The following is a 27,926-nucleotide window of genomic DNA, read 5'->3' as shown; positions in this document are numbered from 1 at the left end:
TAATATTTTTTGACAATAACATGGTGTGGGCGGATTTCTGCCAGTCACAGGCTGTGTCACATCCACTGGTGTATATTGGTTTTGTGCTGCCCTAGGCAAGACTAAGATCAGGCACCCCCCTCCCCCCATCTAAATTTGTCTCACTCTTTCCTGTTTAAGATCCACCCCTTCATCTGTAAACTCCACATCTTCCTCTTTAGGCTCCACCTCTTCCTGTTAGAGCTCCACCTCTTCAGAGGTGGGGGGGGGGAGTGTATTGATAGGTAGATAGGAAGGGTCTGTGTCTAGGCTCCTCACATTCCAGGGTCACCTCCTTCCCTGCCTTCTTCAGTACCTGCAACACATGGTCATCAGTGGCGCTCCCTATCTCTGAACCTTCTACTGGGGGAGCCGTTATTTGTCCCACCTCTTCCTGTTTAAGATCCACCCCTTCATTTGTAACCCCCCCCCCCTGTCCTCTTTAGGCTTCATCCCTTCCTATTAGAGCTCCACCTCTTCAGAGGGGGGGGGGAGAGAGAGGGGTAGTAAGAGAAAGGGGGAAGAGGGGGGTGGGTGAGAGAGGGGGGGGAGGTAGGTGGGGAGGTTTATTGGTAGGTAAGAAGGGTCTGTGGCTAGGCTTCTCACCTTCCAGGGACACCTCCGTCTCCGTCTTCTTCAGCACCTTCATCGCCTGGTCATGGGTGGCGCTCCCTATCTCTGAACCTTCTACTGGGAAAGCCGTTATTTATCCCACCCCTTCTTGTTTAAGATCCACCCCTCTGTCTGTAAACCCTACCCTTTCCTATTAGAGCTCCACCTCTTCAGAGGTGGTGGGGGAGAGAGAGAGAGGGGGGGTGAAAGAGAGAGGGGGGGAGGTAGGTGGGGGTTGTATTAGTAGGTAGGAAGGGTATGTGGCTAGGTTCCTCACCTTCCAGGGTCACCTCCTTTCACCGCCTTCTTCAGCACTTGCACCGCCAGGTCATAGGTGGCACTCCCTATCTCTGAACCTTCTACTGGGGAAGCCGTTATTTGTCCCACCCCTTCCTGTTTAAGATCCACCCCCACCCCTTCCTATTTGGGTTTAACCCCTTCCTATTAGAGCTCCACCTCTAGGTTCTCACCTTCCAGGGTCACCTCCTTCTCCATCTTCTTCAGCACCTGCACCGCCAGGTCATAGGTGGCACTCCCTATCTCTGAACCTTCTACTGGGGAAGCCCTTATTTGTCCCAACCCTTCCTGTTTAAGATCCAACCCCACCCCTTCCTATTTGGGTTTAACCCCTTTCTATTAGAGCTCCACCTCTAGGTTCTCACCTTCCAGGGTCACCTCCTTCTCCATCTTCTTCAGCACCTGCACCGCCTGGTCTTGGGTGGCGCTCCCTATCTCTGAACCTTCTACTGGGGAAGCCGTTATTTGACCCACTCCTTCCTGTTTAAGATCCACCCCTTCATGTGTAAACCCCACCCCTTCCTATTTAAGCTCAACCCCTTCCTATCAGAGCTCCCACCCCTTCCTGTTTACGATCCAACACCACCCCTTACTATTTAGTCTCAACCCCTTCCTATTAGAGCTCCACCTCTTCAGAGGTGGGGAGAGAGAGGTGGGGGGGGATAGAGGGGGAAGAGGGGGGTGAAAGAGAGATGGAGGAGGTAGGTGTGGCATGTATTAGCAGGTAGGAAGGGTCTGTGGCTAGGCTCCTCACCTTCAAGGGTCACCTCCTTTCACCGCCTTCTTCAGCACCTGCACCGGCTGGTCTTGGGTGGCGCTCCCTATCTCCGAACCTTCTACTGGAGAAGCCCTTTTTTGTCCCACCCCTTCCTGTTTAGGATCCACCTCTCATAATGACTGAATGAGTATGACCAGCATGTCACACCATTTATTGATAGTTTTTTATGATGTGAGTTTAGAGACACTTTAAGGCTGAACTCCATCATTTAGTTGTACCGTCTCCTATCCTGCACTGAAACGGCTTACTCTGATTTCTCTGCACACTGTGAGCTTCCTGCCTGGATGATGTCCGGCATCATCTGGCACGTTCCTCCCCAGCCTGACTCTTCTGTGCCCATCTATGCTATTCATCGGATTCAATTGCAGATTTGCACTGCGTTTGGGGTGCTATTATATAGAATTGAAGGGAGAATCACGCTGATTCTGCCCGTAATCCCAAATTGCCTAATATGAATGGGGCCTTCCTCTTTTTTTTTTTTTCTATGGAAGTGAAGTCCAGGGTGAGAGGGGAAAGTCTCTGGAAGTTTCTTTAGGGGCCTTTTTTACACTGAGTTTTTTTCAGAGCTTTTGCCTTAAAAAAAAGCGCCTGAAAAGCTCAAGAAAAATGCTTCCCTTTAAGATCAAAGAATGTGTTTGCACTGGGGCTGTGCGCTTCTGTTGAGGTGAAAAAAATAATGCTTGCAGCATCTTTGGAGTACTTTTGTGGAGTTATAAAAACTGCACCAAAAAACGCACCTTCCCATTGAAAGCAATGGAAAATGTAGCCAAAACGCACCTGCGACGTGTTTTTTTTTAAATTACATTTTTATTTAAATAATTTACCGATACAAAGTATACAACTTCGACAGCAGTCGAAATTTACAATTTTAGCAATTAGTAACATGTGTGTTGATAAGCTGAGATGAGAGAATCTGCATGATATAACATATAACAATAGTAATGGTAACAATCAGTGGCGGCTGGTGCTCCATGGGCTAGGGGGGGGGGGGGGGGGAGACGGTGGGCGGCAGACGGACCACACCAGCTCCAGCCCGCACACCATACCCCCTCCCCCCGGACCACATCAGCTCCAGCCCCAGCCCGCACACCATAACGCGGTCGCCTGCTCACTCACCCTGGACTGACATATGGAGGGCAGGCAGCAGTGGCGGTGGCTTCCCCTGCGTCTCCTCCCATCTTCTCCTCCTTGGCCAATAGCATGGCTTCTCTCGGGAAATGGGTCTCAGGACCCGCTTCCTGATTGACCAGGAGGAGAATCCGTGTAACAATAGCGAATATTCATTCGCTATTGTTACACAACTGGGTGGGCTCAGGGTGCAGTGCTCTGCGCCCCGAGCCCACCCTTTTTTTGAAGCCTATTAGAGCCTCTGGCTCTAATCACGTGCTTCCTTAAAAAATAAAAAAAAAACCCATTGGAATCCATGCACCCTGCATGTAGATTAGGAGGCCGGATGCATGGATGGGGGGGGCGGTGCCCCTGCGCACCCAATGGACGGTCCCCCACTGGTAACAATAAGAATAGTAATAATAATAACAAAACAATAGGTCTGGGGGATATAGAGAAGGGGGAGGAAAAGAAGCGAAAGGAAAGGAAGAAAGGGGAGTGTATCGGGGCAAAGATGACCCATGCTGGGAACATATATTCATCCATACCAACCCTGCATAGATAGACTAGCTGGATGGCCTAAACTTACGACTATGGTAACCAACACAAAAAGGACTACTCAAAAAAGAGAGGGAGAAGAGGTGTTGGCGACTCGGTCAACAACCCTAGAAAGGGGGGAATCCAATGGACGACGTGTGTGAAAAGTCAGGAAGGCAAGGGGTCCTCCTTTGAGATTTGAGAGTTCCTTTATTTAATTTCTACGTTCTCCAACATATTTCTCATTGGAATCATTCATCGTGTCCTTTATTTGCTAATTTGTTTGGAGTTTAGGATGGATAAAGTGCTGGTGAGTTGTTTTGGGGCACATGGTATGCACTGATCCTTGATATGGTATCCATGGTATGATCCTGATCCAGTGGTGGTGAGAATGTCTCTATACAGAGGATAATTGGTGTCATGCCCCTGGCTCTGCCAAGTGGCATTTGTCCTTCAACTATGCAGGTACCATCAAATGGGAAGTCAATCAGCCACAGTTCAATGAACCCCTACAAACCTCTAGACCAAGGGTGTTGAACCTAATTTAATTGTGGTCAGCATCAGCAGTATGGTTGCCCTCGAAGGGCCGGTTGTATCTGGGGTGCACTACTTACAGGGTTCAGGAGTGCGTTACATACAGAGTCCAAAGTTTAGTAATGCATTATGTACAGAGTGCAGGGTTCAGGAGTACTCTACGTACAGAGTGCAGAGTTCAGGGTTGTCCTATGTGCAGAGTTCGGGGGGTGTGCTTTATACAGAATGCAGGATTTAGGGATGCCCTGTGCACAGAGTGCAGAGTTCAGAAGTTCACTAGATACAGATTACAGGGCTTAGGGGTATGCTACGTATAGAATGCAGGATTCAGGAGTACATTACATACAGAGTGCAGAGTTCAGGGGTGCACTGTGTACAGAGTGCAGGGTTTCGGAGTGAGTTACGTACAGAGTGCAGAGTTCAGAGGTGTTCTATGCACAGAGTGCATGGTTTAGGGGTGCACTATGAACAGAATGCAGGGTTTAGGGGTGCCCTATACACAGAGTGCAGAGTTCAGGGGTTTGCTACATACAGTGTGCAGGGTCTAGGGGTGCGCTACATATAGAATGGAAGGTACAGGAGTACATTATGTAAAGAGTGCAGAATTCAGGGGTGTATGATGTACAGAGTTAAGGGTTTAGGAGTGCGTTACGTACAGAGTGCAGTGTTCAGTAGTACTCTACGTACAGAGTGCAGGGTTCAGGAGTACTCTACATACAGACTGCAGAGTTCAGGGGTGTTCTATGCACAGAGTGCATGGTTTAGGGGTGCAACATATACGGAATGCAGGGTTTAGGGGTGCAGAGTTCAGGGGTTTGCTACATACAGTGTGCAGGGTCTAGGAGTGCACTACATATAGAATGGAAGGTTCAGGAGTGCATTATGTACAGAGTGCAGAGTTCAGGGGTGTGCTGTGTACAGAGTGCAGGGTTTAGGAGTGCATTACGTACAGAGTGCAGGGTTCAGGAGTACTCTACATTCAGATTGCAGAGTTCAGGGGTGTTCTATGCACAGAGTGCCTGGTTTAGGGGTGCACTATATACAGAATGCAGAGTTCAGGGGTGTCCTATGCTCAGAGTGCAGATTTCAGGGGTGCGCTATATACAGAATGCAGGGTTTAGGGGTGCGCTATGTGTAGAATGCAGGGTTCAGGAGTGCATTACCTACAGAGTGCAGAGTTCAGGGGTACACTGTGTACAGAGTGCAGGGTTTATGGTGCCTTGCAAGGAGATCATTCTCTCTCTCCCTCTGGAAATCTGTCCCCACCATGAGTGCGTGCAGGGATCTGTTACATCCGGGAACAGCTGAGGGCAAAGCTTCAGTGTTTATAAGTAACAGAGGGGAGCAGAGGGCGAGAGCTAGAGGTGGCGGAGTAGGGTTCCGCCACGTAGTGGCTGCAAAACTGGGTACAAGGGTCACATGACAAGGCCTGTTAGGCCGGATTCAGCTTATGGACCTTGTGTTTGACATATGTGCTCTAGAGCAGTGTTTTTCAACTCCGGTCCTCAGGGCACACTAACAGGCCAGGTTTGCAAGAAAACTGAAATACATCACAGGTGATATCATTTGCTGCTCAGTGATTGCAATATACTAGTCTGCATCTCCCCAAGGTAATACTTAAAATCTGGCCTGTTACTGTGCCCTGAGGACCAGAGTTGGGAAACACTGCTCTAGAGGAACCCTAGGATTCCACTGAACCCTGGTTGAGAGTGGTTGAGATGGAGTCTTATTTGGGTGGGCAGAATTCCGGATGGGATTTCTGTTGAGTTGGATCAATCTTTCATAACCTAATTACCCCAGGGGAACCCCTAAAATAATTTTCAGCTTTCAGGGAAGGAAGACAAATAAAACCCCTATAGTGGTGTTCAAAATGCCACTCTACAGACAGCTAAAAAGATAACTGGTATTATGCTCCTGGCTCTGTCAAGTGGTGTTGGCCCTGGAACTATGCCAGCACCATCAGATGGGAGGTCAAGAACCACTAACAACCTTGGTTCCATAGAAACCTGGTTGAGAATGGCCAGGCTGGAGTCTTATTTGGGTTAGTCTGGGTAGGTGAGCAGGCTCCATACCTCTTCCTCTCTCTCTCTCTTCCGTTTTGTTAATAGCCGGAGCTTTGTAAGCCAGAGTCCCTTTCTCTAAAAACCCCTCGAGGAACCCTGGTTAAGAATGGTTAAGCTGTCATCCTATTTAGGTTGGAAGCATTCCAGACGGAATATTTATTTGAGTTAGATCAGTCTTTCATAACATGTTTTCCCCTGAGGAACCCCTAAAATAATTTTCAGGTCTTGGGAACTCTTACTAAAACCAATGCATTAAAGGTCAATGGAAAAAATGTCCCCTACATTGGTGGTCTGTAGTTCAGAATGCCATCCTACAGACAGCTAAAGGATCATTGGGTTCAGGCTGCATGCTCTGTCAAGTTTTGTTGGTCCTGGAACTAGCAGGTACCATCAGATGGCTGGTCATTCAGACACAGTTCAAGGAATCCCTAACAACTTTGGAGGAATAATAGGGTTTCACAGATATCTGGTTGAGAATGGCAAGGGTGGAGTCAATTTTTGGTTGGTCTGGGTAGGTGACCAGGCTCCATACCTCTTCCTGTCTCTCTGCCTTCTGTTAATATGGTAGCTGGAGCTTTGTAAGCCAGAGTCCATTTCTATACGCTTCTTCTGTACTTCCTAAAGCGTATCTGCCACCAACACACACAAGGACTGAATGGGGTTATGCAGGGCCGCCGTCAGGGGGGGACAGCCCATACACATGTAGGGGGCCCAGGCATTCCGAGGGGCCCACTGTGGGGGGGGGGGGGGGCTGCGCCCGCTGCTCGCTGCTTCTTCTAGTTTTGATGTATGGCTGCTCTGTTTGGATTCCCACCCATATCAGTGACGGCCTATTGTTTAGGCATGTGCATGTGCAGGAATTCTCCTTGCATGGGAGCGGGGCCTGGTGCCGTAACAGGCCGGCATCATCCCGCTCCCCCCTCACCACCACCACTGATCCCATCCACCACCGCTGCCACTGACCCTATCCAGGGGTTTAATTACAGGGGACACATTTGCAACCTGGCCCCATGCTCCAGGGGGCCCTGTGTGGCCCCCTGTACACCCGGGGGGGCGGTGGGGCCAGCATATAGAGGAACCAATCACTCCATTTACCTCCAGCAGCCGCTAAATGCTCACTTCTCCCCCTCTCCCTCCCACAGGCATTCAGTGGCCAGGTGGTTAGGCCCAGGGGGGCCCAGGCCTAAAGCTGTGTAAGGAGCTTTAAATTTTCTGATGGCTACCAAAATTTCTGATGGCTGCCCTGGGGTTATGACACAAAATGAAAGCCATGCTCAGTTATTCTAAGCTATCTAATAAAAGTTTCAGGCTGCCCATTAAAGGCAAATGTATACACATTTTTGTGATTGGCTGCCTTTGTTTAATGTCAGCTCTTAAATTTTAGTAGATCTCTCACATCTAAAAATTATGTTTTTTTTTTTTTAGTTCAATAATTTTTATTAGAAAGTTTCATAATAAAATACAACAATATATGTAGAAAAGAGAAGAAAAAGGGGGGGGGGATCATGGGAAAGAGCGAGGAAAAGGCCCAAGTACAGAGAACAGCATTATAAACTGACAGTATCAAAAAGGTCCATGGTGACAGGGGCCGTCAGCAGCTGAAAACACAATAATGCAATGTGGGGTTATGGGTAAGCATGATAAAAGCAATCACAGAATGCGCACCCCCCCCCACCCCACCCACCCCAAACATCCCCGACCTTATACCATCTTAAGAGAAAAGAGAGTAGGGGGGTTGGGGGGACCCACAAACTCAGGCCTGAGGGCCGCAATTAACCATCGTCCCTATGGAGGGACCATTAAGGTAACACATTGAGGGGGAAGGGAGATAAAGATAAAGGAAAGAAAAGAAAGAGAGAGAAGGAGAGATAGGGAAAGAGGGGTGGGATGGGGAACACAGAATCAGTGCATAAAAGCCCAGCTGGCGTAATTAGGGGGCCACCCCCAGGGGGGGTGCGTGCCATACCCCATTCCATCTCCAGAGAGATCCAAGAAGCCCAAGAGGTACCAATCAACCCAAGTCGGTCCGGGGGTCTCCCTCCAAATATCGCAGCCATGGGTGCCAAACCTTCTCAAACAGCTTTACCTTATCGTTCAACACAGCCGATAAACGTTCATTAATCATCAGCCAAGTCAATTTTGCTCTAAACATTTCAAGAGGTATCGTTGCCGAGCGCCAGGACCTTGCTATCACTATTCTCGCCGCCACAAAAATAAATCGTATAAGTAATTTGGCTCCTTTGGGGGCGTCCATCACCGCCTCCCCCAGCAGCGCCTGTCGCGGGGACTTCCGCATGTTCACGTGGGTCAAAGAATAGATAAGATTATAGATTCGTATCCAGTAACGCCGCACTTTCGGGCATCTAAATGATGTTTAACCACTTGCCGACCGCCGCAAGTACATATACTGCGGCGGTCAGCCCCTCACAGGCAAAGTGACGTATAGGTACGTCACTAGCCTGTGAGGCTCTGGGGAGTGAACGTGCGCCGCCAGAGGCACGCTCCCACGCGGTCACGGACCCCCCCGCGCGTGTGAGCGGCGGACCCGATGTCTGCCGCTCACTCACGATCATCCGTGACAGCGGGAGAAAGGCAGGCGGCTAGTGTAAACAAGCCGCCTGTCATTCTCCCCTGTGTAGGAACAGTGATCATACGGTTCTACTATGTAGGACCGTTGACCATTGTTCCTACACCTCAAGCCACAGCCAATCACAGTTAGAATCACGCCCCTAGGGACACACACAGCCCCTCCCTCTCAAATAAAGTTAACCCCTTCACTACCAGTGTCATTTTACAGTAACAGTGCATATGTATAGCACTGATTACTGCAGTAATGTCACTGGTAACCCCAAAAGTGTCAAAAATGTCAGTCAAGGGTCGGATCTGTCCGCCGCAATGTCGCAGTACTGCAAAAAAAAAATCGCAGATCGCCGCCATTACGCGTTAAAAAAAAACAACAAAAATGACAAAAATCTTTCCCTTTGTTAGTAAACGCGATAACTTTTGCGCAAACCAATCAAAATACGCTTTTTGCGATTTTTTTTTTACCAAACATATGTAGCATAAAACAAATTGACCTAAAATGTTAAAAAAATGTGATTTTTACATTTTTTTTTTTGGGGAATTTCATATAAAAAAATGTGAAAAATATTATTTTTTCAAAATTTACGCTTTTTTTTGTTTATAGCGCAAAAAGTAAAAATCGCACAGGTGATCAAATACCACCAAAAGAAAGCTCTGTTTGTGGGAAAAAAAGGACATAAATTTTGTTTTGGGTACAGCGTCGCAATTGTCAGTTAAAGTCACGCAGTGCCGAATCGCAAAATACCCCCTGGTCAGGAAGGGGGTAAAATCTTCCAGGGCTTAAGTGGTTAAAGAACACCTGTAATTTAGTAATAATAGAAGAATGCTTCAAAAGACGAGGGGGTTGGAGGATGTTCTTGGTTCTTCCCTTGACCTCTACCTCTAGGTTATCATCCAGCAGAAAAATCATCTGAATCACCTGTTTTGGGTTTATATATGCTTTAAGTTACAGTCATTGTTGTAGTTCTAAAAGTACCGTAACCTAAATGTTAAAAGAAACTAGAGCTGTCCTTTAATGGTTTGGAGTGGTGCTTAATTGTTTAAAGTAGAGCTCCAGCCATCAAAGTGATTGTTTGCTCTGCAACAGCTACCTGATAGTGACAACAGTGGACCATGGTTGAGCAATGTGTGTCTTGGCCACATGTAGTCTTCACCAGTAAAGCCTAAGATAGGTTGACAGCTTGGGGCACAGTTAGAAGACAGTTGTCACACCATAATGTAATTTGTCACATAAGTGCCTGCAAGAGGATCCTCATGGCAGGATCACCTGGTATTATTTTAGGGAAAGCTGCAGATTTAGAAAGAATACATTTTTATTAAACTATTTTAACATGTATGTAAAATTTATATGAGAGTTTGGTCATTTAGCTTAGATCTACTTAAAGCGGAGTTCCGGGCACGAAAATTTTTTTTCAGTGAACATACCCCCGGGACAGTCAGGGCTAGTACATTCCACAATGGCTAGCCTCTGATCTGTCCCGGTTTGCACTTACCTTTTAGAAGAAATACTCACTTTTAACATTTCTTCTCCAGCGTTGCCATTTCTGTTGTGGGCAGCTGAAGCCAGCGCGATCCTCTTCTGCGTCCTCTTCCACGTCTTCTTCTCCCAGAATGCGCCTTCACCGGCCCCTCTCGTCACTTCCGGTGCGGCGCCGCATTCCTCCACAGCTTCTGGGCATGCCCAGAAGCTGTTTCGCATAGAATGCGGCGTCGCCCCGGAAGTGACGAGCGGGGCCGGCGCCATCGCATTGATTCCTGGGAGCGATGACGTTCAGCTCCCAGGAATCATCGCAAGACAGGAAGTGACGTCGGAGCCGCGGCACAGAGGGAGGAAGTACAGAATAGGTGAGTATTTTCTATCTCCAATTACAAGGTGAGTGAAAAAAAAAAAATGCCTAACTATCCAATTCCTTTTCAGGTGAAGGAGACCAAGCGGATGGGCACAAAAAATAAAGTTTGTTTTTGTGCCCGGACCTCCGCTTTAAAAAAACTGTTATATGAATTGAAAGTTATTGTTGCAAATTGTTTCTTATACAAATGTCTACATTCATTGTACCTGACGATGGCTTTTTTTCTTCTCCATAGTCTGGTGATCGTTTGGATGATACGGTCTCAGAAGTTTACCAGCTTTAATATCTTATTCAATACCAGAATAGAGGAGCTGACCGTTGACCACAGAAGATGATTCCGTTGACCCAAAGCCTTCTAAGAGAGTGTTTGCCCCCGATCTTTGACTTCTCCCGAGTCCCTGGCACGCCATGACCCTTACTATCTGCCTGCTCTGTTTAGGGCTAAAGGACAGTCGCCATATTAGGAGCTGAGGGATGGCCTCTTTGGACCTGCCTTATCGGTGTCCGAGGTGCGGAGAGCACAAGCGTTTCAGGAGCCTGTCCTCACTGAGGGCCCACCTGGAATACAACCACACCTATGAGACCCTTTACGTTCTGTCCAAGACCAACAGCATTTGCGATGCTACCGTCTTCCCATTGACCAGCGAGGCCGCTTTGTTGACCCCAGCCCACCGCCGGGAAGTCTTTGAAAGCACATCGTTCCAAGGCAAAGAGCAGAGGTTCACTCGGGACCTAGTACAGTCTGAGGAATTCAGCCCAACATCCCCTCGATATACCCAGGAGGTGGAGATCCCACTTGGAGAGATATTCACCAAAACGACCATGGCAACTTCTCACACCCCGCCACCAGCGGCTGTGGCAGCTGCTGCCGCAGCCTCCGCTGCTGTGGATGCGGCCTACGAAGAAGGCCTAGCACGGCTGAAGGTGAGGGCCTTCGAGAAGCTCGAGGTGGACAAGCGACTGGAGAAGCTGACGGAGGAGGTGGAGCAGAAGATCGCCACACAGGTTGGGAGGCTGCAGGTGGAGCTGGAGAGGAAAAGTTCAGAGCTGGAAAAGGCCAAGCAGGAGAGTTTGAGGCTAGGGCAGGAAAAGCAGGAACTGGAGGACCGGGCCTCAGAGCTCACAAGGCAGGTTGACGTTAGTGTGGAAATGTTGGCGTCCCTCAAGCAGGACCTGGTCCAGAAGGAGCAGGAGCTGAACAAGAAACAGCAGTGAGTATTTATCTGAGGAGTTGTTTTTTATAACTTTGCGATGGAAATGGAGAAAAATATGGCTGCCATTGCTGACCTTCTGAGAACTTTTTGAGCCATTGACTTGTAACAAGCATTCAGATTGAAAGTCAGAGATCTGACTTCCTTCTAGGTCAGTGCCTCAGAAAGTGAAGTCATTGGATCAGCATGACAGCCAAATAATTGTCATTATCAGAAAAAGACCCCAACAATGGCAGCCTTAGATTTTTTTTTTAGTTCGACTTTTTTCCTTTTATCTTTCTCTGGTCACTGTGGTCAACTCTAAATGTGCTGTGAAGTATCTTTGTTTTTTACTTTATTTTTGGAGTGATAATGTGGGTAACCACAACATTTGGCCAATATAACGATACAAGAATAACAGAATTCTTCATAGTATAGTTACAGTAAGATTAAACCGGTGGTACTGGGTCTAGTGGTGAACCTTTCTCTGAGGTGCACTGCGATGGCTGATTCCCATTTCCCACCCCTAGCCTGAGCTGTACCAGTGCAGCATTTCCTAATGAAAAAAAAAGCTTTCCTTTCACAATGCAAAAAAATAAGAAGTCTGAGTGAGGCAGGAAAACATATTTTGGTGAATTCTGGAGTGTGGTTGGGCTTCAGAATTGCCAATGTCCATTCAATTTTATCTGAATGGCAGTTCAGTTTACTTTACCCCATCCATTGCTACAAATCTTCCCCCCCCCCCCCCCGGTGAAGACTGCCAATGCAAATACCTCTCAGTGCATACAATACATTACCCCCCTCCAAAACAGACCTTTTCAACCTCAGTACAGACTGTTTATCCCCAATACAGAGCACAGACCCCCCAGTACAGACCTCTTACCCTAGTACAGACTTTCCCCCCTTCTTTAAGTACAAATACACAGATCACAGACTCCCCAATACAGACCTCCCCCTCTAATACAGAATTTTCCTCTCCAGTACAGACCTCTCCCCCGCTCTCCAGTACAGACCACCGATTCCCCCCCCCCCCCGTACAGACCTTCCCAACCCCATCTACCCCAGTACAGACCACAGAAAACCCAGTAAAGACCACAGACCCCAAGTACAAACCTTTCACCCCAGCAATACAAACCCCTCCCCTTGGTACAGACTTTCCTTTCCTTCCCAGTACCGACCCCCCCCCCCCCCCCCACAGTTCAGACCTCTCCTCCCAGTACTGATCTCTTCACCTTGCCCCCCTTTCCCAGTGCAGACAACAGAGCACCCAGTACAGACCTCTCACCCTAGTACAGACCTTTCCTCCACAGTAAAGACCTCTCCTCCCTCCTCCATGTACAGATATACAAATCGCAGACCTCTCTAAGTACAAAACTCTCCCTCTAGTACAGACCCTTCCTCTCTAGTACAGACTTTTCCCACCGCTCCACAGTACAGACCAGAGATCCCCCCAGTACAGACTTTTCCTCCTTGCAGAAAAAAACAGACCCACAAAGTACAGACCTCTCCAGCCCCCCCCCCCCCCCCTCGTTCCCCAGTACAGACCACACGTCATCCAGTACAGATCACAGACCCCCAGTAAAGACCTTTCCCCCAACCAATACAGAACTCTCCCCCTAGAACAGACCTCTACTTCTTCCCAGTACAGATTCCCCCCACTTCCTCCTTCCCTAGTGCAGACCACAGACCCCCCAGTACAGACCTCTCATATTAGTACAGACCTTTTCCTCCTGGTAAGACCTCTCACCCCCCTCCTCTAAGTACAGATATACAGATCACCTCAGACGATGGCTGATTGGCCGAAACGCGTCAGCTGACCCTTCCGCAGAATCAAAGACACGCCAAGAACTGCGGATCCTGATCTGAATGTGTACACTGCTCTTTTACTTCTATTTTATTGTAAGTAGCTTTCAGTAAACTTCCTCTTATTGATTTACATACTACACTATGAGCTTTTTAATTTTTTGGGTTCCTGTTGGTCTCTTCCTGGATTAACCGCTGAATACACTTGTCATGTTTGTGTTAATGGGATGATCGATGTCATATGAGTGGATCCAGCTTGCCAAGCCATCACTGTCTCATTGCCTTGAAAGTTTGTCTGTCTGGTAAGCGGTTAAGATAGACACATTGCGGTGCTGAGTGACTTCGGCACAGACATTTGGTGATGGTCTTTCTGCATGTGCTACTCTGGTTTAAGATTATTTCCATCATTATTTACTGCACTATGAGCTTCTTTTATCATTTATGTCGGATTTCGATCACCCTGTTTCCCTAAAGTGGAGTGCTGGACGTTCAGCTTCATCGCCCTATATAAAGTGATCTTAGATTATCAAAGGAAATTTGCTGATAGGCGTTTTCTTCTCTTATGTTTGGTAAGCAGTTTGAAATTCTCACCTTGAGTTCCGGTGTTCATTTTCACTGAAGCTGGTGACGGATCCTTCTGCGTCCTTGGTTCTAGCGCCGCTTATGAACTCTATATGTTTTACTTCTACATTATTGTCAATAATTGTATACAGCTGGCAGCTTTTATAAGAATATTTATTTTATTTTTTCGCGCAGATTTTTTACCCATTGTATAAACAGATATACAGATCACAGATCCCCATCCACCAGTACAGACCACAGACTCCCCAGTACAAATCTCTCCCTATAGTGCAGACCTTTTCCTTTCCAGTACAGATCTCTGCCCCCACTCCCCAGTACAGACCACCAATCCCCCTAGTATAAACCTTTCCTTCCTGTACAAAAAACAGACCCACACAGTACAGACCTCTCCAACCCCCTCCTTCCCCAGTACAGACCACAAAGCATCCAGTACAGACCACAGATCCCCAGTACAGGCCTTTCCCCCCACCAATATAGACCTCTTCCTCTAGTACAGACATTTTCTCCCCAGTAAAGCTCCCCCCCTTCCCAGTACAGACCTGTCCCCATACTCCCCAGTACAGACCTCTCCACCCCCCTGCTTCCCCAGTATAGACCACAGATCCCCAGTACAGGCCTTTCCCCCCCCACCAATATAGACCTCTTCCTCTAGTACAGACATTTTCTCCCCAGTAAAGCCCCCCCTTCCCAGTACAGACCTGTCCCCATACTCCCCAGTACAGACCTCTCCACCCCCCTCCTTCCCCAGTACAGACCACAGATCCCCAGTACAGGCCTTTCCCCCCACCAATATAGACCTCTTCCTCTAGTACAGACATTTTCTCTCCAGTAAAGCCCCCCTCCCCTTCCCAGTACAGACCTGTCCCTGTGCTCCCCAGTACAGACCACCAATCCCCCCCAGTACAGATCTTTTCCTCCCAGTACAAAAAACAGACCCACACAGTACAGACCTTCAACCCCCGCCCTTCCCCTGTACACATAGAACACTCAGTAAAGACCACAGACCCCAAGTACAGACCTTTCTCCCCATCAATACAGACCTCTCCCCCCCATTACAGATCTCTCCTGCGCAGTACCGAACACAGACCCCCAGTCCAAACCTGTTCCTCTAGTACAATTTTTCCTCCCCAGTACAGAGCTTTCCTCCGCAGTACAGACCACAAAGCATCCAGTACAGACCACAGATCCCCAGTACAGGCCTTTCCCTCCCACCAATATAGACCTCTTCCTCTAGTACAGACATTTTCTCTCCAGTAAAGCCCCCCTCCCCTTCCCAGTACAGACCTGTCCCCATGCTCCCCAGTACAGACCACCAATCCCCCCCAGTACAGACTTTTCCTCCAAGTACAAAAAACAGACCCACACAGTACAGACCTTCAACCCCCGCCCTTCCCCTGAACACCCAGTAAAGACCACAGACCCCCAGTACAGACCTTTCCCCCATCAATACAGACCTCTTCCCCCCAGGACAGACCTCTCCTGCGCAGTACCGAACAGAGACCCCCAGTTAAAACCTGTTCCTCTAGTACAGGGGTGTCAAACCCAATGTCATCGAGGGCCGCATCAGCATTATGGGTGCCCTCAAAGGGCTGGTTGTATCTGTAAGACTAGATGTCAAGAGCACCTCACCTTACATCAGATGTCAAGAGCCCCCACTATCAGAAGTGAAAAGTCCCCCACCCTCCCTTACATCACAGTGTACCCTCTTTATTTTGTGCTGCTTTGAATGGAGCTGGGAAGCAGAAAGTGCAATGTCTGGAGGAGAACCAGAGGAGGGCTAGAGTTTGCTGAATGCTGAGACCAGGGGAGGTAGAGATGAGGTGGTGCTGCAGCTGAACAGAGAGGTACAGAATCTGTATGAGGAGTTCTGTTCTCCTCTCTGCTGCCGACTGCTGAGACAAGGTAGGAACAGAGATGAGGGGGTAGCTGCAGGAGAGGTGCGAGGGCCACATGAAATGGCCTGGAGGGCCGCATTAGGCCCGTGGGCCTTGTGTTTGACACACGTCCTCTAGTACAATTTTTCCTCCCCAGTGCAGAGCTTTCCTCCGCAGTACAGAACACAGACTCCAAGTTTAGACCTCTCCCTCTGGTACGACCTTTTCTCATCAGTACAGACCTTTCCCCCCACCAATACAGACCTCGCTTTCTAGTACAGACCTTCCTCCCCAGTACAGACCACAAACCATCTAGTACAGACACTTCCCCCTATCAATACAGATCTTTCCTCCCCACTACAGACCTTTCCCCTCAGTACAGACCTCTCCAGTGCAGACCACAAAGCACCCAGTACAGACCTCTCCCCAAGTGCAAACATTACTCCCTGGCACCCCCCCTCCCAGTACAGACCACAGACCCCCACAGTGCAAATCTTCCCCCCACTCCCCAATGTTCCCTTACCAGAGTCCACATACAGCAACAGGGCACAGTGAAGGGGAAGCCATGTGACCCCGCACATCAGAGACCCGAGGAGGACCTCGGAGGGAACCTTCCTCTGCTCTGTAAAAGTTGCTGTACCTGAAGCCTGAATTATCAGCGGTTGCAATGCAAAGCTGGGCTGTCAAAGTGTCAATGCTATCAATGCCTCTATACTTCACCACAACCAGGGACGATTACTCAAAACGACGGCTGTTCCCGGTAAAACGAGGACGAATGGCAACCATACTCCAGAGACACGTTTACCATTAAGCTGTGAACACAAAAGTTATCAACACCAGTGCTTTAGGTGGCCCAAAAGAGGTGCCGGTACTCTATTATAGCCTATAAATTTTGTCCCCCCCCCCACCCCACATCAGGGTCCCCACAGAGCACCCCCCCCTGGCCTTAGCTGGGACTCGGGAGCAGGGGGACTCACTGGTGGTGACTGGTCTGGCTCTGGAGTGGGAAATATTATTGGGGGGGGGATTGAGGGCGCAAATGTCCAAGATGAGCGTACTGGTATGCTAAGGCACACGGAGAGGCGGCGGTATGCTCAAGAGCCATATTTGGAAGTGGCGGTACTGAGTACCAGTGCATTCCGGCCCACTTAAAGCACTGATCAACCAACACCATGTTTTTCCCATCAGCAATAGAAATAGTGATCTCATAGAAACGTATTTGGATAACTTTGCTATCTACTTAACCAATATAGAACCAGTAAATTGAGAGTATAAAAGATGATGCTAGCAGTGGGGGTTTGCTTTGGGCACCAAAGGTTGTGTACCTTAAGGCCCTGCTTGGTTCTTGGTATGAATCGGCAATTTATATCAGAATACAGAAAAATTGACCCTCCTTACTCCACATTCTCATTATTCACATTATCTGCAGTAAAATACACTTTCAGCTGGCTTACAGAAACAATAGAAGCAGCGGGGTCGTGATCTTGGTGGTGATCTCGGAGTGACACTGCAAGAAAACAATAGGGAGTTGTAGAGACGTTGGGATGATCTGTACCCCGGCGATGGGTACCAGTCACAGAGCGCTCCCTGTGTACAATGCTCTGAATACATAATGTATCATTTCATTACAGAGTCTGAGTCACAGCTCCCGTCTCTGCGGGTTTTATTAGAGATACAAATGACTCTTTTGCTAACAATGTTAAAACTTCACACGGAAAACTTTAGCTTTTCTGGACCAGAGCAAATTTTATACTGTATATCCACACTGGGCCTGATTATTCGGCAACAACTTTGTCATTACTTAAGATAACAAAGTAACACATAGAGGATATCTTTTTATTAGGACAAATTAGAGCTGCATGATTAATCGTTAAAAAAATCGCAATCTTAATTCAACCCCCCCTATCCCTAGGCGGCCCGAGCGGAAGTGGGAGTGGGTACCTATCAAAAAAACTTACATGCCAAATGTGGCATGTCAGGGGGTCAGGACCACTTAAAACGGAAGTTCCACTTTTGAGTGGAACTCTGCTTTAAAGACTAAGCCTTTTTCTGACACTTGTTGCTTACAAATTAAAATCAGTGTTTCCCTTTCGTTCATTGATGGACACCGCTCCTGATCTTCTTAGAATGGGGCTGCCATTTTGATGAAGCCTGTGGACTGTAATGCACGATGGCTATGTTTATGTAGTCCGGTGGCTATTTTGCGGTAGTCCGGAATTGGAAATAGCGGCTGCCATGACAGTGGAGCCTTTCTGGGTGGCAAGAGGTCTGTATTAGTGGAGAAAAAGTCTTTACTAGGAGGGGAGAGGTCTGTATTGGTGGAGGGAAAGTCTGTACTAGGAGGGGAGAGGTCTGTATTGGTGGAGGGAAAGTCTGTACTAGTGTAAGATTCTGGTACCTCCGGTACCCTTAATCACCACTTTCCTCTGTAATGCGTCCCACCTTTCTCTTCAGGTGGTACGCATATACCTTTAAGAACGATGATGTCACTGCTGAGCGTCGCAGAGCGGCTATTTCAACCGCCGGCGGTCTCACTCACATTGTTCGTTCAACCTGCCTTGTTACCCACATGCTTTCAAGCCTTTCTCTCGATCGGAACCTCCAGCCATTCCCTTTACCTGGAGCAGACCGGAACCTCGCTACTGATCCCTGTATCTCGCTACCGGATCATTCCTCATCTACTGGACCTCTCTAAACTACTAACATTACAAGTGATAAGTACCCCGCAGGGGAACCCTCCATAACCTTATTGCACTATCTACCTATGCACATTAAGGACTGTTACTACCTATCTATACTATCCTATCATCTGCACAGTTACATAGATTGCTAGCTCTTCAGCCTACTACCATCTATCATCTGCACTGCTGCATAGATTGCTGGCTCTCCTGTCTACTACTATCTATCCTTGCACTGGGTTAGTCTATCCTGTATTTGTCATCTGCTGTCCTCACCACCTGTTAGCATACTCAATACTAACCTATCTGCATTCCTAATACCATCTTGAACTCTCCTATACAAACCCTATCAAGTGATTACCATCCTTGTCACTGTTCACACCTGTCCCTTCAGCACATCACCTTCATACTATCATATACATACTATCACTCCAGGAACATCTCATTGAGTGTGTATATATCTGTATGTTGAAGCTGACAGGCCCACGGTGATGAGTCCTGGAGAGTTGGATCTGGTATTCAACACATCTCTACATGACTACTGAGTGGAGATTTTGCAGCTGTAAATCCAGCCTATACTAAAAACGCAGGAGCGTTACAACTAGGAGGGGAGAGGTCTGTATTGGTGGAGGGAAAGTCTGTACTAGGAGGGGAGAGCTCTGTATTAGTGGAGAAAAAGTCTGTACTAGGAGGGGAGAGGTCTGTATTGGTGGAGGGAAAGTATGTACTAGGAGGGGAGAGCTCTGTAATGGTGGAGGGAAAGTCTGTACTAGGAGGGGAGAGGTCTGTATTGGTGGAGGGAAAGTCTGTACTAGAGGGGAGAGCTCTGTATTGGTGGAGGAAAAGTCTGTACTAGGAGGGGAGAGCTCTGTATTGGTGGGGGAAAAGTCTGTACTAGGAGGGGAGAGCTCTGTATTGGTGGAGGGAAAGTCTGTACTAGGAGGGGAGAGGTCTGTATTGGTGGAGGGAAAGTCTGTACTAGGAGGGGAGAGGTCTGTATTGGTGGAGGAAAAGTCTGTACTAGGAGGGGAGAGATCTGTATTGGTGGAATGAAAGTCTGTACTAGGAGGGGAGAGGTCTGTATTGGTGGAGGAAAAGTCTGTACTAGGAGGGGAGAGATCTGTATTGGTGGAATGAAAGTCTGTACTAGGGGAGGAGAGGTCTGTATTGGAGCAAAAGTCTGTGCTAGGAGGGGAGAGCTCTGTATTGGTGAAGGAAAAGTCTGTACTAGGAGGGGAGAGCTCTGTATTGGTGGAGGAAAAGTCTGTACTAGGAGGGGAGAGCTCTGTATTGGTGGAGGAAAAGTCTGTACTAGGAGGGGAGAGCTCTGTATTGGTGGAGGAAAGGACTGTACTAGGAGGGGAGAGGTTTGTATTGGTGGAGGAAAAGTCTGTACTAGGAGGGGAGAGGTCTGTATTGGTGGAGGAAAAGTCTGTACTAGGAGGGGAGAGATCTGTATTGGTGGAATGAAAGTCTGTACTAGGAGGGGAGAGGTCTGTATTGGTGGAGGAAAAGTCTGTACTAGGAGGGGAGAGATCTGTATTGGTGGAATGAAAGTCTGTACTAGGGGAGGAGAGGTCTGTATTGGAGGAAAAGTCTGTGCTAGGAGGGGAGAGCTCTGTATTGGTGAAGGAAAAGTCTGTACTAGGAGGGGAGAGCTCTGTATAGGTGGAGGAAAAGTCTGTACTAGGAGGGGAGAGCTCTGTATTGGTGGAGGAAAAGTCTGTACTAGGAGGGGAGAGCTCTGTATTGGTGGAGGAAAGGACTGTACTAGGAGGGGAGAGGTTTGTATTGGTGGAGGAAAAGTCTGTACTAGGAGGGGAGAGGTCTGTATTGGTGGAGGAAAAGTCTGTACTAGGAGGGGAGAGCTCTGTATTGGTGGAGGAAAAGTCTGTACTAGGAGGGGAGAGCTCTGTATTGGTGGAGGAAAAGTCTGTACTAGGAGGGGAGAGCTCTGTATTGGTGGAGGAAAAGTCTGTACTAGGAGGGGAGAGGTCTGTATTGGTGGAGGAAAAGTCTGTACTAGGAGGGGAGAGGTCTTTATTGGTGGAGGAAAAGTCTGTACTAGGAGGGGAGAGCTCTGTATTGGTGGAGGAAAGGACTGTACTAGGAGGGGAGAGGTCTGTATTGGTGGAGGGAATGTCTGTACTAGGAGGGGAGAGGTCTGTATTGGTGGAGGAAAAGTCTGTACTAGGAGGGGAGAGCTCTGTATTGGTGGAGGAAAAGTCTGTACTAGGAGGGGAGAGCTCTATATTGGTGGAGGAAAAGTCTGTACTAGGAGGGGAGAGCTCTGTATTGGTGGAGGGAAAGTCTGTACTAGGAGGGGAGAGGTCTGTATTGGTGGAGGAAAAGTCTGTACTAGGAGGGGAGAGGTCTGTATTGGTGGAATGAAAGTCTGTACTAGGGGAGGAGAGGTCTGTATTGGAGGAAAAGTCTGTGCTAGGAGGGGAGAGCTCTGTATTGGTGGAGGAAAAGTCTGTACTAGGAGGGGAGAGCTCTGTATTGGTGGAGGAAAAGTCTGTACTAGGAGGGGAGAGCTCTGTATTGGTGGAGGAAAAGTCTGTACTAGGAGGGGAGAGCTCTGTATTGGTGGAGGAAAGGACTGTACTAGGAGGGGAGAGGTTTGTATTGGTGGAGGAAAAGTCTGTACTAGGAGGGGAGAGGTCTGTATTGGTGGAGGAAAAGTCTGTACTAGGAGGGGAGAGCTCTGTATTGGTGGAGGGAAAGTCTGTACTAGGAGGGGAGAGCTCTGTATTGGTGGAGGAAAAGTCTGTACTAGGAGGGGAGAGCTCTGTATTGGTGGAGGAAAAGTCTGTACTAGGAGGGGAGAGGTCTGTATTGGTGGAGGAAAAGTCTGTACTAGGAGGGGAGAGGTCTTTATTGGTGGAGGAAAAGTCTGTACTAGGAGGGGAGAGCTCTGTATTGGTGGAGGAAAGGACTGTACTAGGAGGGGAGAGGTCTGTATTGGTGGAGGGAATGTCTGTACTAGGAGGGGAGAGGTCTGTATTGGTGGAGGAAAAGTCTGTACTAGGAGGGGAGAGCTCTGTATTGGTGGAGGAAAAGTCTGTACTAGGAGGGGAGAGCTCTATATTGGTGGAGGAAAAGTCTGTACTAGGAGGGGAGAGCTCTGTATTGGTGGAGGGAAAGTCTGTACTAGGAGGGGAGAGGTCTGTATTGGTGGAGGAAAAGTCTGTACTAGGAGGGGAGAGGTCTGTATTGGTGGAATGAAAGTCTGTACTAGGGGAGGAGAGGTCTGTATTGGAGGAAAAGTCTGTGCTAGGAGGGGAGAGCTCTGTATTGGTGGAGGAAAAGTCTGTACTAGGAGGGGAGAGCTCTGTATTGGTGGAGGAAAAGTCTGTACTAGGAGGGGAGAGCTCTGTATTGGTGGAGGAAAAGTCTGTACTAGGAGGGGAGAGCTCTGTATTGGTGGAGGAAAGGACTGTACTAGGAGGGGAGAGGTTTGTATTGGTGGAGGAAAAGTCTGTACTAGGAGGGGAGAGGTCTGTATTGGTGGAGGAAAGGACTGTACTAGGAGGGGAGAGGTCTGTATTGGTGGAGGAAAAGTCTGTACTAGGAGGGGAGAGCTCTGTATTGGTGGAGGGAAAGTCTGTACTAGGAGGGGAGAGCTCTGTATTGGTAGAGGAAAGGATTGTACTAGGAGGGGAGAGGTCTGTATTGGTGGAGGGAAAGTCTGTGCTAGGAGGGGAGAGGTCTGTATTGGTGGAGGAAAAGTCTGTACTAGGAGGGGAGAGATCTGTATTGGTGGAATGAACGTCTGTACTAGGGGAGGAGAGGTCTGTATTGGAGGGAAAGTCTGTACTAGGAGGGGAGAGCTCTGTATTGGTGGAGGAAAAGTCTGTACTAGGAGGGGAGAGCTCTGTATTGGTGGAGGGAAAGTCTGTACTAGGAGGGGAGAGGTCTGTATTGGTGGAGGAAAAGTCTGTACTAGGAGGGGAGAGGTCTTTATTGGTGGAGGAAAAGTCTGTACTAGGAGGGGAGAGCTCTGTATTGGTGGAGGAAAGGACTGTACTAGGAGGGGAGAGGTCTGTATTGGTGGAGGGAAAGTCTGTACTAGGAGGGGAGAGCTCTGTATTGGTGGAGGAAAGGATTGTACTAGGAGGGGAGAGGTCTGTATTGGTGGAGGGAAAGTCTGTGCTAGGAGGGGAGAGGTCTGTATTGGTGGAGGAAAAGTCTGTACTAGGAGGGGAGAGATCTGTATTGGTGGAATGAACGTCTGTACTAGGGGAGGAGAGGTCTGTATTGGAGGGAAAGTCTGTACTAGGAGGGGAGAGCTCTGTATTGGTGGAGGAAAGGATTGTACTAGGAGGGGAGAGGTCTGTATTGGTGGAGGGAAAGTCTGTGCTAGGAGGGGAGAGGTCTGTATTGGTGGAGGAAAAGTCTGTACTAGGAGGGGAGAGCTCTGTATTGGTGGAGGAAAAGTCTGTACTAGGAGGGGAGAGCTCTGTATTGGTGGAGGAAAAGTCTGTACTAGGAGGGGAGAGCTCTGTATTGGTGGAGGAAAAGTCTGTACTAGGAGGGGAGAGCTCTGTATTGGTGGAGGGAAAGTCTGTACTAGGAGGGGAGAGGTCTGTATTGGTGGAGGAAAAGTATGTACTAGGAGGGGAGAGGTCTGTATTGGTGGAGGAAAAGTCTGTACTAGGAGGGGAGAGGTCTGTATTGGTGGAGGATAAGTCTGTACTAGGAGGGGAGAGGTCTGTATTGGTGGAGGAAAAGTCTGTACTAGGAGGGGAGAGGTCTGTATTGGTGGAGGAAAAGCCTGTACTAGGAGGGGAGAGGTCTGTATTGGTGGAGGAAAAGTCTGTACTAGGAGGGGAGAGCTCTGTATTGGTGGAGGAAAAGTCTGTACTAGGAGGGGAGAGCTCTGTATTGGTGGAGGGAAAGTCTGTACTAGGAGGGGAGAGGTCTGTATTGGTGGAGGAAAAGTCTGTACTAGGAGGGGAGAGGTCTGTATTGGTGGAGGGAAAGTCTGTACTAGGAGGGGAGAGCTCTGTATTGGTGGAGGGAAAGTCTGTACTAGGAGGGGAGAGCTCTGTATTGGTGGAGGGAAAGTCTGTAACATGAGGGGAATAGTCTGTATTGGTGGAGGAAAAGTCTGTACTAGAGGGCAGAAGTCTGTATTGGTGGGGAAAGGTCTGTACTGGGTGTTCTGTGGTCTGCACAGGGAAAAGGGGGGGGGGGAGGTTGAAGGTCTGTGCTGTGTGGGTCTTTTTTTGTACTGGAAGGAAATGTCTGCACTTGGGGGGATTGGTGGTCTGTACTGGGGAGCAGGGGGACAGGTCTGTACTGGGAAGTTGGGGAATCTTTACTGGGGAGGTAAAAAATGTAAAGCGCTCTTATCCTTCCGTGCTCGCACGTAGAAGTGAACGCCTACGTAAGTCACGTACGCATATATAAATTGTGGAAACTATTGTGAGTTGGGTTTATTAATTCTCTAAAGATTATTTAAAAAAAAAAAAAAACTGCGCAAATACCGTGGAACATAAAAAATTGCAATGATCGCCATTTAATTCTCTAGGGTCTCTGAAACAATGTATAATGTTTGGGGGGTTATAAGTAATTTTCTGGCAAAAAAATACTGACTTAAACTTGTAAACAAAGTGCCAAAGGAAGCCTGGTCTTCAAGTGGTTATTATTTATTTTCATATGTGCGTATTTGCACGCATATGCGCGCACCGTCGCGCAAAAAAACTAACAGAGAACACCGATTTTTTTTAAAAAAATTTTTTTAACACAAATATACGCAGCACTTGTTTATGTGCCAGGCACATTGTAAACAATGGACTGCATTTTAGATCAGTAAGGCTCAATTCACACCTGTGCATGTTGCTTTTGAGCATTTCTGTAGGGCTTTTAGCTTTTGCTTTCCACGTTATTTTTTTTCACTGCAACTTTACTGTGATTTGCGTTTTTTATGCTTTCTTTTTTTTGGGGGAGGGGGATTTGTTGTTGGATAGATTTAAAAATGCAAATCGCTGCAAAATCGCAGGAAAAATGCACTATATGATTTCTGCAGCTTCTCCGTTGATGTCTGTTGAACCAAAAAAGCCAAAGAAACAGCGTTTTGCATGCTTCATGTACATGGGACGTTTCAAAACTTCTTCTGAAAGCTGGAACTTGGCAGCTAGTAACCGATGTTTAAAAACGTCCGTTTTGCCACTTTCACCTGGCGACGTTCATAAGCGTTTTCTTTTAGAAGCCTTTGTCCAGATAGTACTGATTAGTATACCCTCCCAAATACCTATAATGCAGGAAATCTCTCTCTCTCTTTCTTCTCTCCCTTTTCTCTCTCTATCTCCCCTCTCTCTATTCCCTCTCCCCTCTCTTATTTCTCCCTCTCTCCCACTCTTCTCTCCCTCCCCCAATCCCCCCCCCTTCTCTCTCTCCCTCTCACCCCTCTTTTCTATCTCTCTATCCCTCCCCCCTCTCTCTCTCCCTCTCTCTCTCTCCCTCTCTCTCTCCCTCTCTCTCCCCTTCTCTCACTCTTCTCTCTCTCTTCTCCCCCTCTCTCCCCTCTCTCTCTCTCTTTTCTCTTCCCCCCTCTCTCTCTCTCTCTTCTCTCTTCCCCCCTCTCTTTCTCTTCTCTCTTTCTCCTCCCCTCTCTCTCTCTCTTCTCTCTTTCTCCTCCCCTCTCTCTCTTTCTCTTCTTTCTCTTCCTCCCATTCTCTCTCTTCCCCTCTCTCTCTTCTCTCTTTCTTACCCCCCCTCTCTCTTCTCTCTTTCTTACCCCCCTCTCTCTTTCTCCCCCCTCTCTCTCTTCTCTCTATCCCCCCCTCTCTCTCTCTCCTCTCTTTCTCCCCCCCTCTCTCTCCTCTCTTTCAGCCCCTTCTCTCTCTCTTCTCTCTCTCTTTCTCTCCCCTCTCTCCCCCCTCTCTCTCTCCTCTCTTTCACCCCCTCTCTCCCTCTTCTCTCTCTTTCTTTCCCTCTCTCTCCTTCCCTTCCCCCTCTCTCTCTTCTCTCTTGCTCCCCCTTCTCTCTCTTCTCTCTTCCCCCCTCTCTCTCCCCCTTCCCCCCTCTCTCTCTCTCTCGTCTCTCTCCCCCCTCTCCCCCTTCTCTCTCTCCCCTCTCCCCCCCTCTCCCCCCCTCTCCCCTCTCTCTCCCCCCTCTCTCTCTTTCTCCCCCTCTCTCCCTCTCTCGCTTCTCTTCTCTCTTTCTCTATTTCTCCCCCCCTTCTCTCTCTCCTCTCTTTCACCCCCCTCTCCCTCTCTCTCCCTCTTCTCTCTCTTTCTCTCCCTCTCTCTCCTTCCCTCTCCCCCCCTCTCCTTCCCTCTACCCCCATCTCTCTCCCTCTCTCTCTCTCTTCTCTCTTGCTCCCCCCTCTCTCTCTTCTCTCTTTCCCCCCTCTCTCTTCTCTATCTCTCTTTCTCCCCCTCTTCCCCCTCTCTCTCTTTTCAACCTTATGAACTTTATTTTTGAGCTCGGAGTTCCGCTTCACACTGGAACGATGCTACCACATCACATTTTTTTTTGTACAGTACTTTTCATTGGAATGGGCCTCCCCCCGCTCCAAAAACACGGTAAAAGAAGCCCATGTACCACATTTTGAACACGAGCCAAGCATGTTTTACGTTGCGTGTTACATGTTTTGTCATGCAGAAAACGCACAGCAAATGTGCGGCTGTTACCCGCATTTGGGGCTCTATTAACAAATAATAGCACTGCAAGTGCATTGTCCGGTTTAGTGTGTTTTTCACACATTTGCAGAAACGCTCGTTTCCTCTACTGTATGCCCAAGTGTGAACAACAGGGCCTAAAGGAGGTCTTCTGTAGCAGGGCCTGTGGTTGGCTTATGAAAGGAAAGAAAGAATACTTACCTCTCCCTCCTCCAATCTCCACTGCAGCCTGAAGAACCTTCAGTCTCTGACACTTCCAGGAGTGTTGGGCAGTCCCCCCCCCCCCCCCCCCCCCGCTGCGTTTAGTGGTTCGATCTGTGTGCCCCTGTGTCACTATTGGTTCCAGGAGAGTCAATGGGAGAAACCACAGCATACAATGGTAAGCATGCCACCTGACACTCCCGGAAGTGTCGGATTCTGAATATACGTTACCAAGTGGTTCCTTTTTGGCAGCAGGAGGAGAGATGAGCATTTAGTGTCTTTGCAGGGAACATTATTTTTTTATATATTTTAGTGGCACTCTAGAGCTAGCCATGCATGATAAAGTAGATTTCCGAGGCACCCGACCGCCCCAAGATACCACCATCGCCTGGCATGTCTATAAATACGAAGACTCAGCTCGGCCTCGGAGGACCAGACCTCAACTTGAGGAGCTGACATTCCCATAGGGTGTTTTTTTTTTTTACTATTTATTTTAAAGTGAGGAAAAATGCACTTTTCTTTGAAGATGTAGAGAATGTCCATTAACCTCTTCAAGCAAATGTACGGTATGTACAATGATTTTTAGATATCACTGTAAGAGATCAACTTTATGTAAGGTCTCCCACACAAAGGCCACTTAGATGTGACAGGTTATGCCCTTGACAGTACAGAGGCAGCCAGGCACACAGCAACAGTCCATTCAGTCCGGGTCATTGATCAGTCTTTGTCTTTTTCTGGATTTTATTTATTAAAGGAACTGGGGATGGGATTAGGTGTGATGCGGAATACCCCAAACATAACATAAGTCTTCCGAGGACAATTCTCTAAGCAGAGCAGTTTCCTTTCACTCACAGCTGGGGACCGTGAGATATTTTGTTAATGCTGATGCAGCAAGACTGGAACGGTCTTTAGATTCATGGCTGGGGACCATGAAGTACCTTGCAGAACAGATAACCTAAACTGGAACAGTCTTTAGGTTCAAGGCTGGGAACCATGACGTAGTTTGCAGAACAAATAATATAAACTGGAACAGTGTTTAGGTTTAAGATTGGGGACCATGAAGTATTTGGAAAAACAAGTAACCTAAACTGGAACAGTCTTTAGGTTCAAGGCTGGGGATCAAGAAATAGTTTGCAGAACAAATAACCTAAACTGGAACATTTTACAGGTTCATGGCTTGGGACGATGAAGTAGTTTGCAGAACAAATAACCTAAACTGGAACAGTCTACAGGTTCACGGCTTGGGACCATGAAGTAGTTTGCAGAACAAATAACCTAAACTGGAAAAGTCTATAGGTAACAGCTGGGGACCGTGGAGTAGTTTGCAGAACAAATAACCTAAACTAGAACCATCTATAGGTTCACGGCTGGGGACCATGAAGTAGTTTGCAGGACAATATAAAACAATTTTATTTATTTATTTTTATTTTTTATATTTTATATAGTTTATAGTCTATATTTTATATAGTTTGCAGGACAAATAACCTAAACTGGAACAGTCTATAGGTTCATGGCTGGGGACCATGAAGTAGCTTGCAGAACAGATATGAGGCTCCACCCTCAGATTCCAAGAACAGGGTCAGTCCAT

The 27,926-nt window shown here is 48.1% G+C and overlaps 1 protein-coding gene across 1 annotated transcript in view; it reads left to right on the top strand.

Annotated features, from left to right (window-relative positions):
- The window catches only part of FBXO41 (F-box protein 41), a 258,813-nt gene that overhangs the window by 115,251 nt on the left and 115,636 nt on the right, over window positions 1-27,926 (top strand). Inside the window, exon 2 of the mRNA XM_082268572.1 lies at window positions 10,615-11,590. Coding sequence (XP_082124698.1) covers window positions 10,854-11,590 — 737 coding nt within the window. The 5' untranslated portion in view covers window positions 10,615-10,853. The remainder of the gene's footprint in view (window positions 1-10,614; window positions 11,591-27,926) is intronic.

Source organism: Pelophylax lessonae (genome assembly GCF_965119305.1).
Source record: "Pelophylax lessonae genome assembly, chromosome: 1".
Classification (NCBI taxonomy): domain Eukaryota; kingdom Metazoa; phylum Chordata; class Amphibia; order Anura; family Ranidae; genus Pelophylax; species Pelophylax lessonae.
Note: the sequence above shows the minus strand (reverse complement) of the source record. Positions and strands in the feature narration are given on the sequence as shown.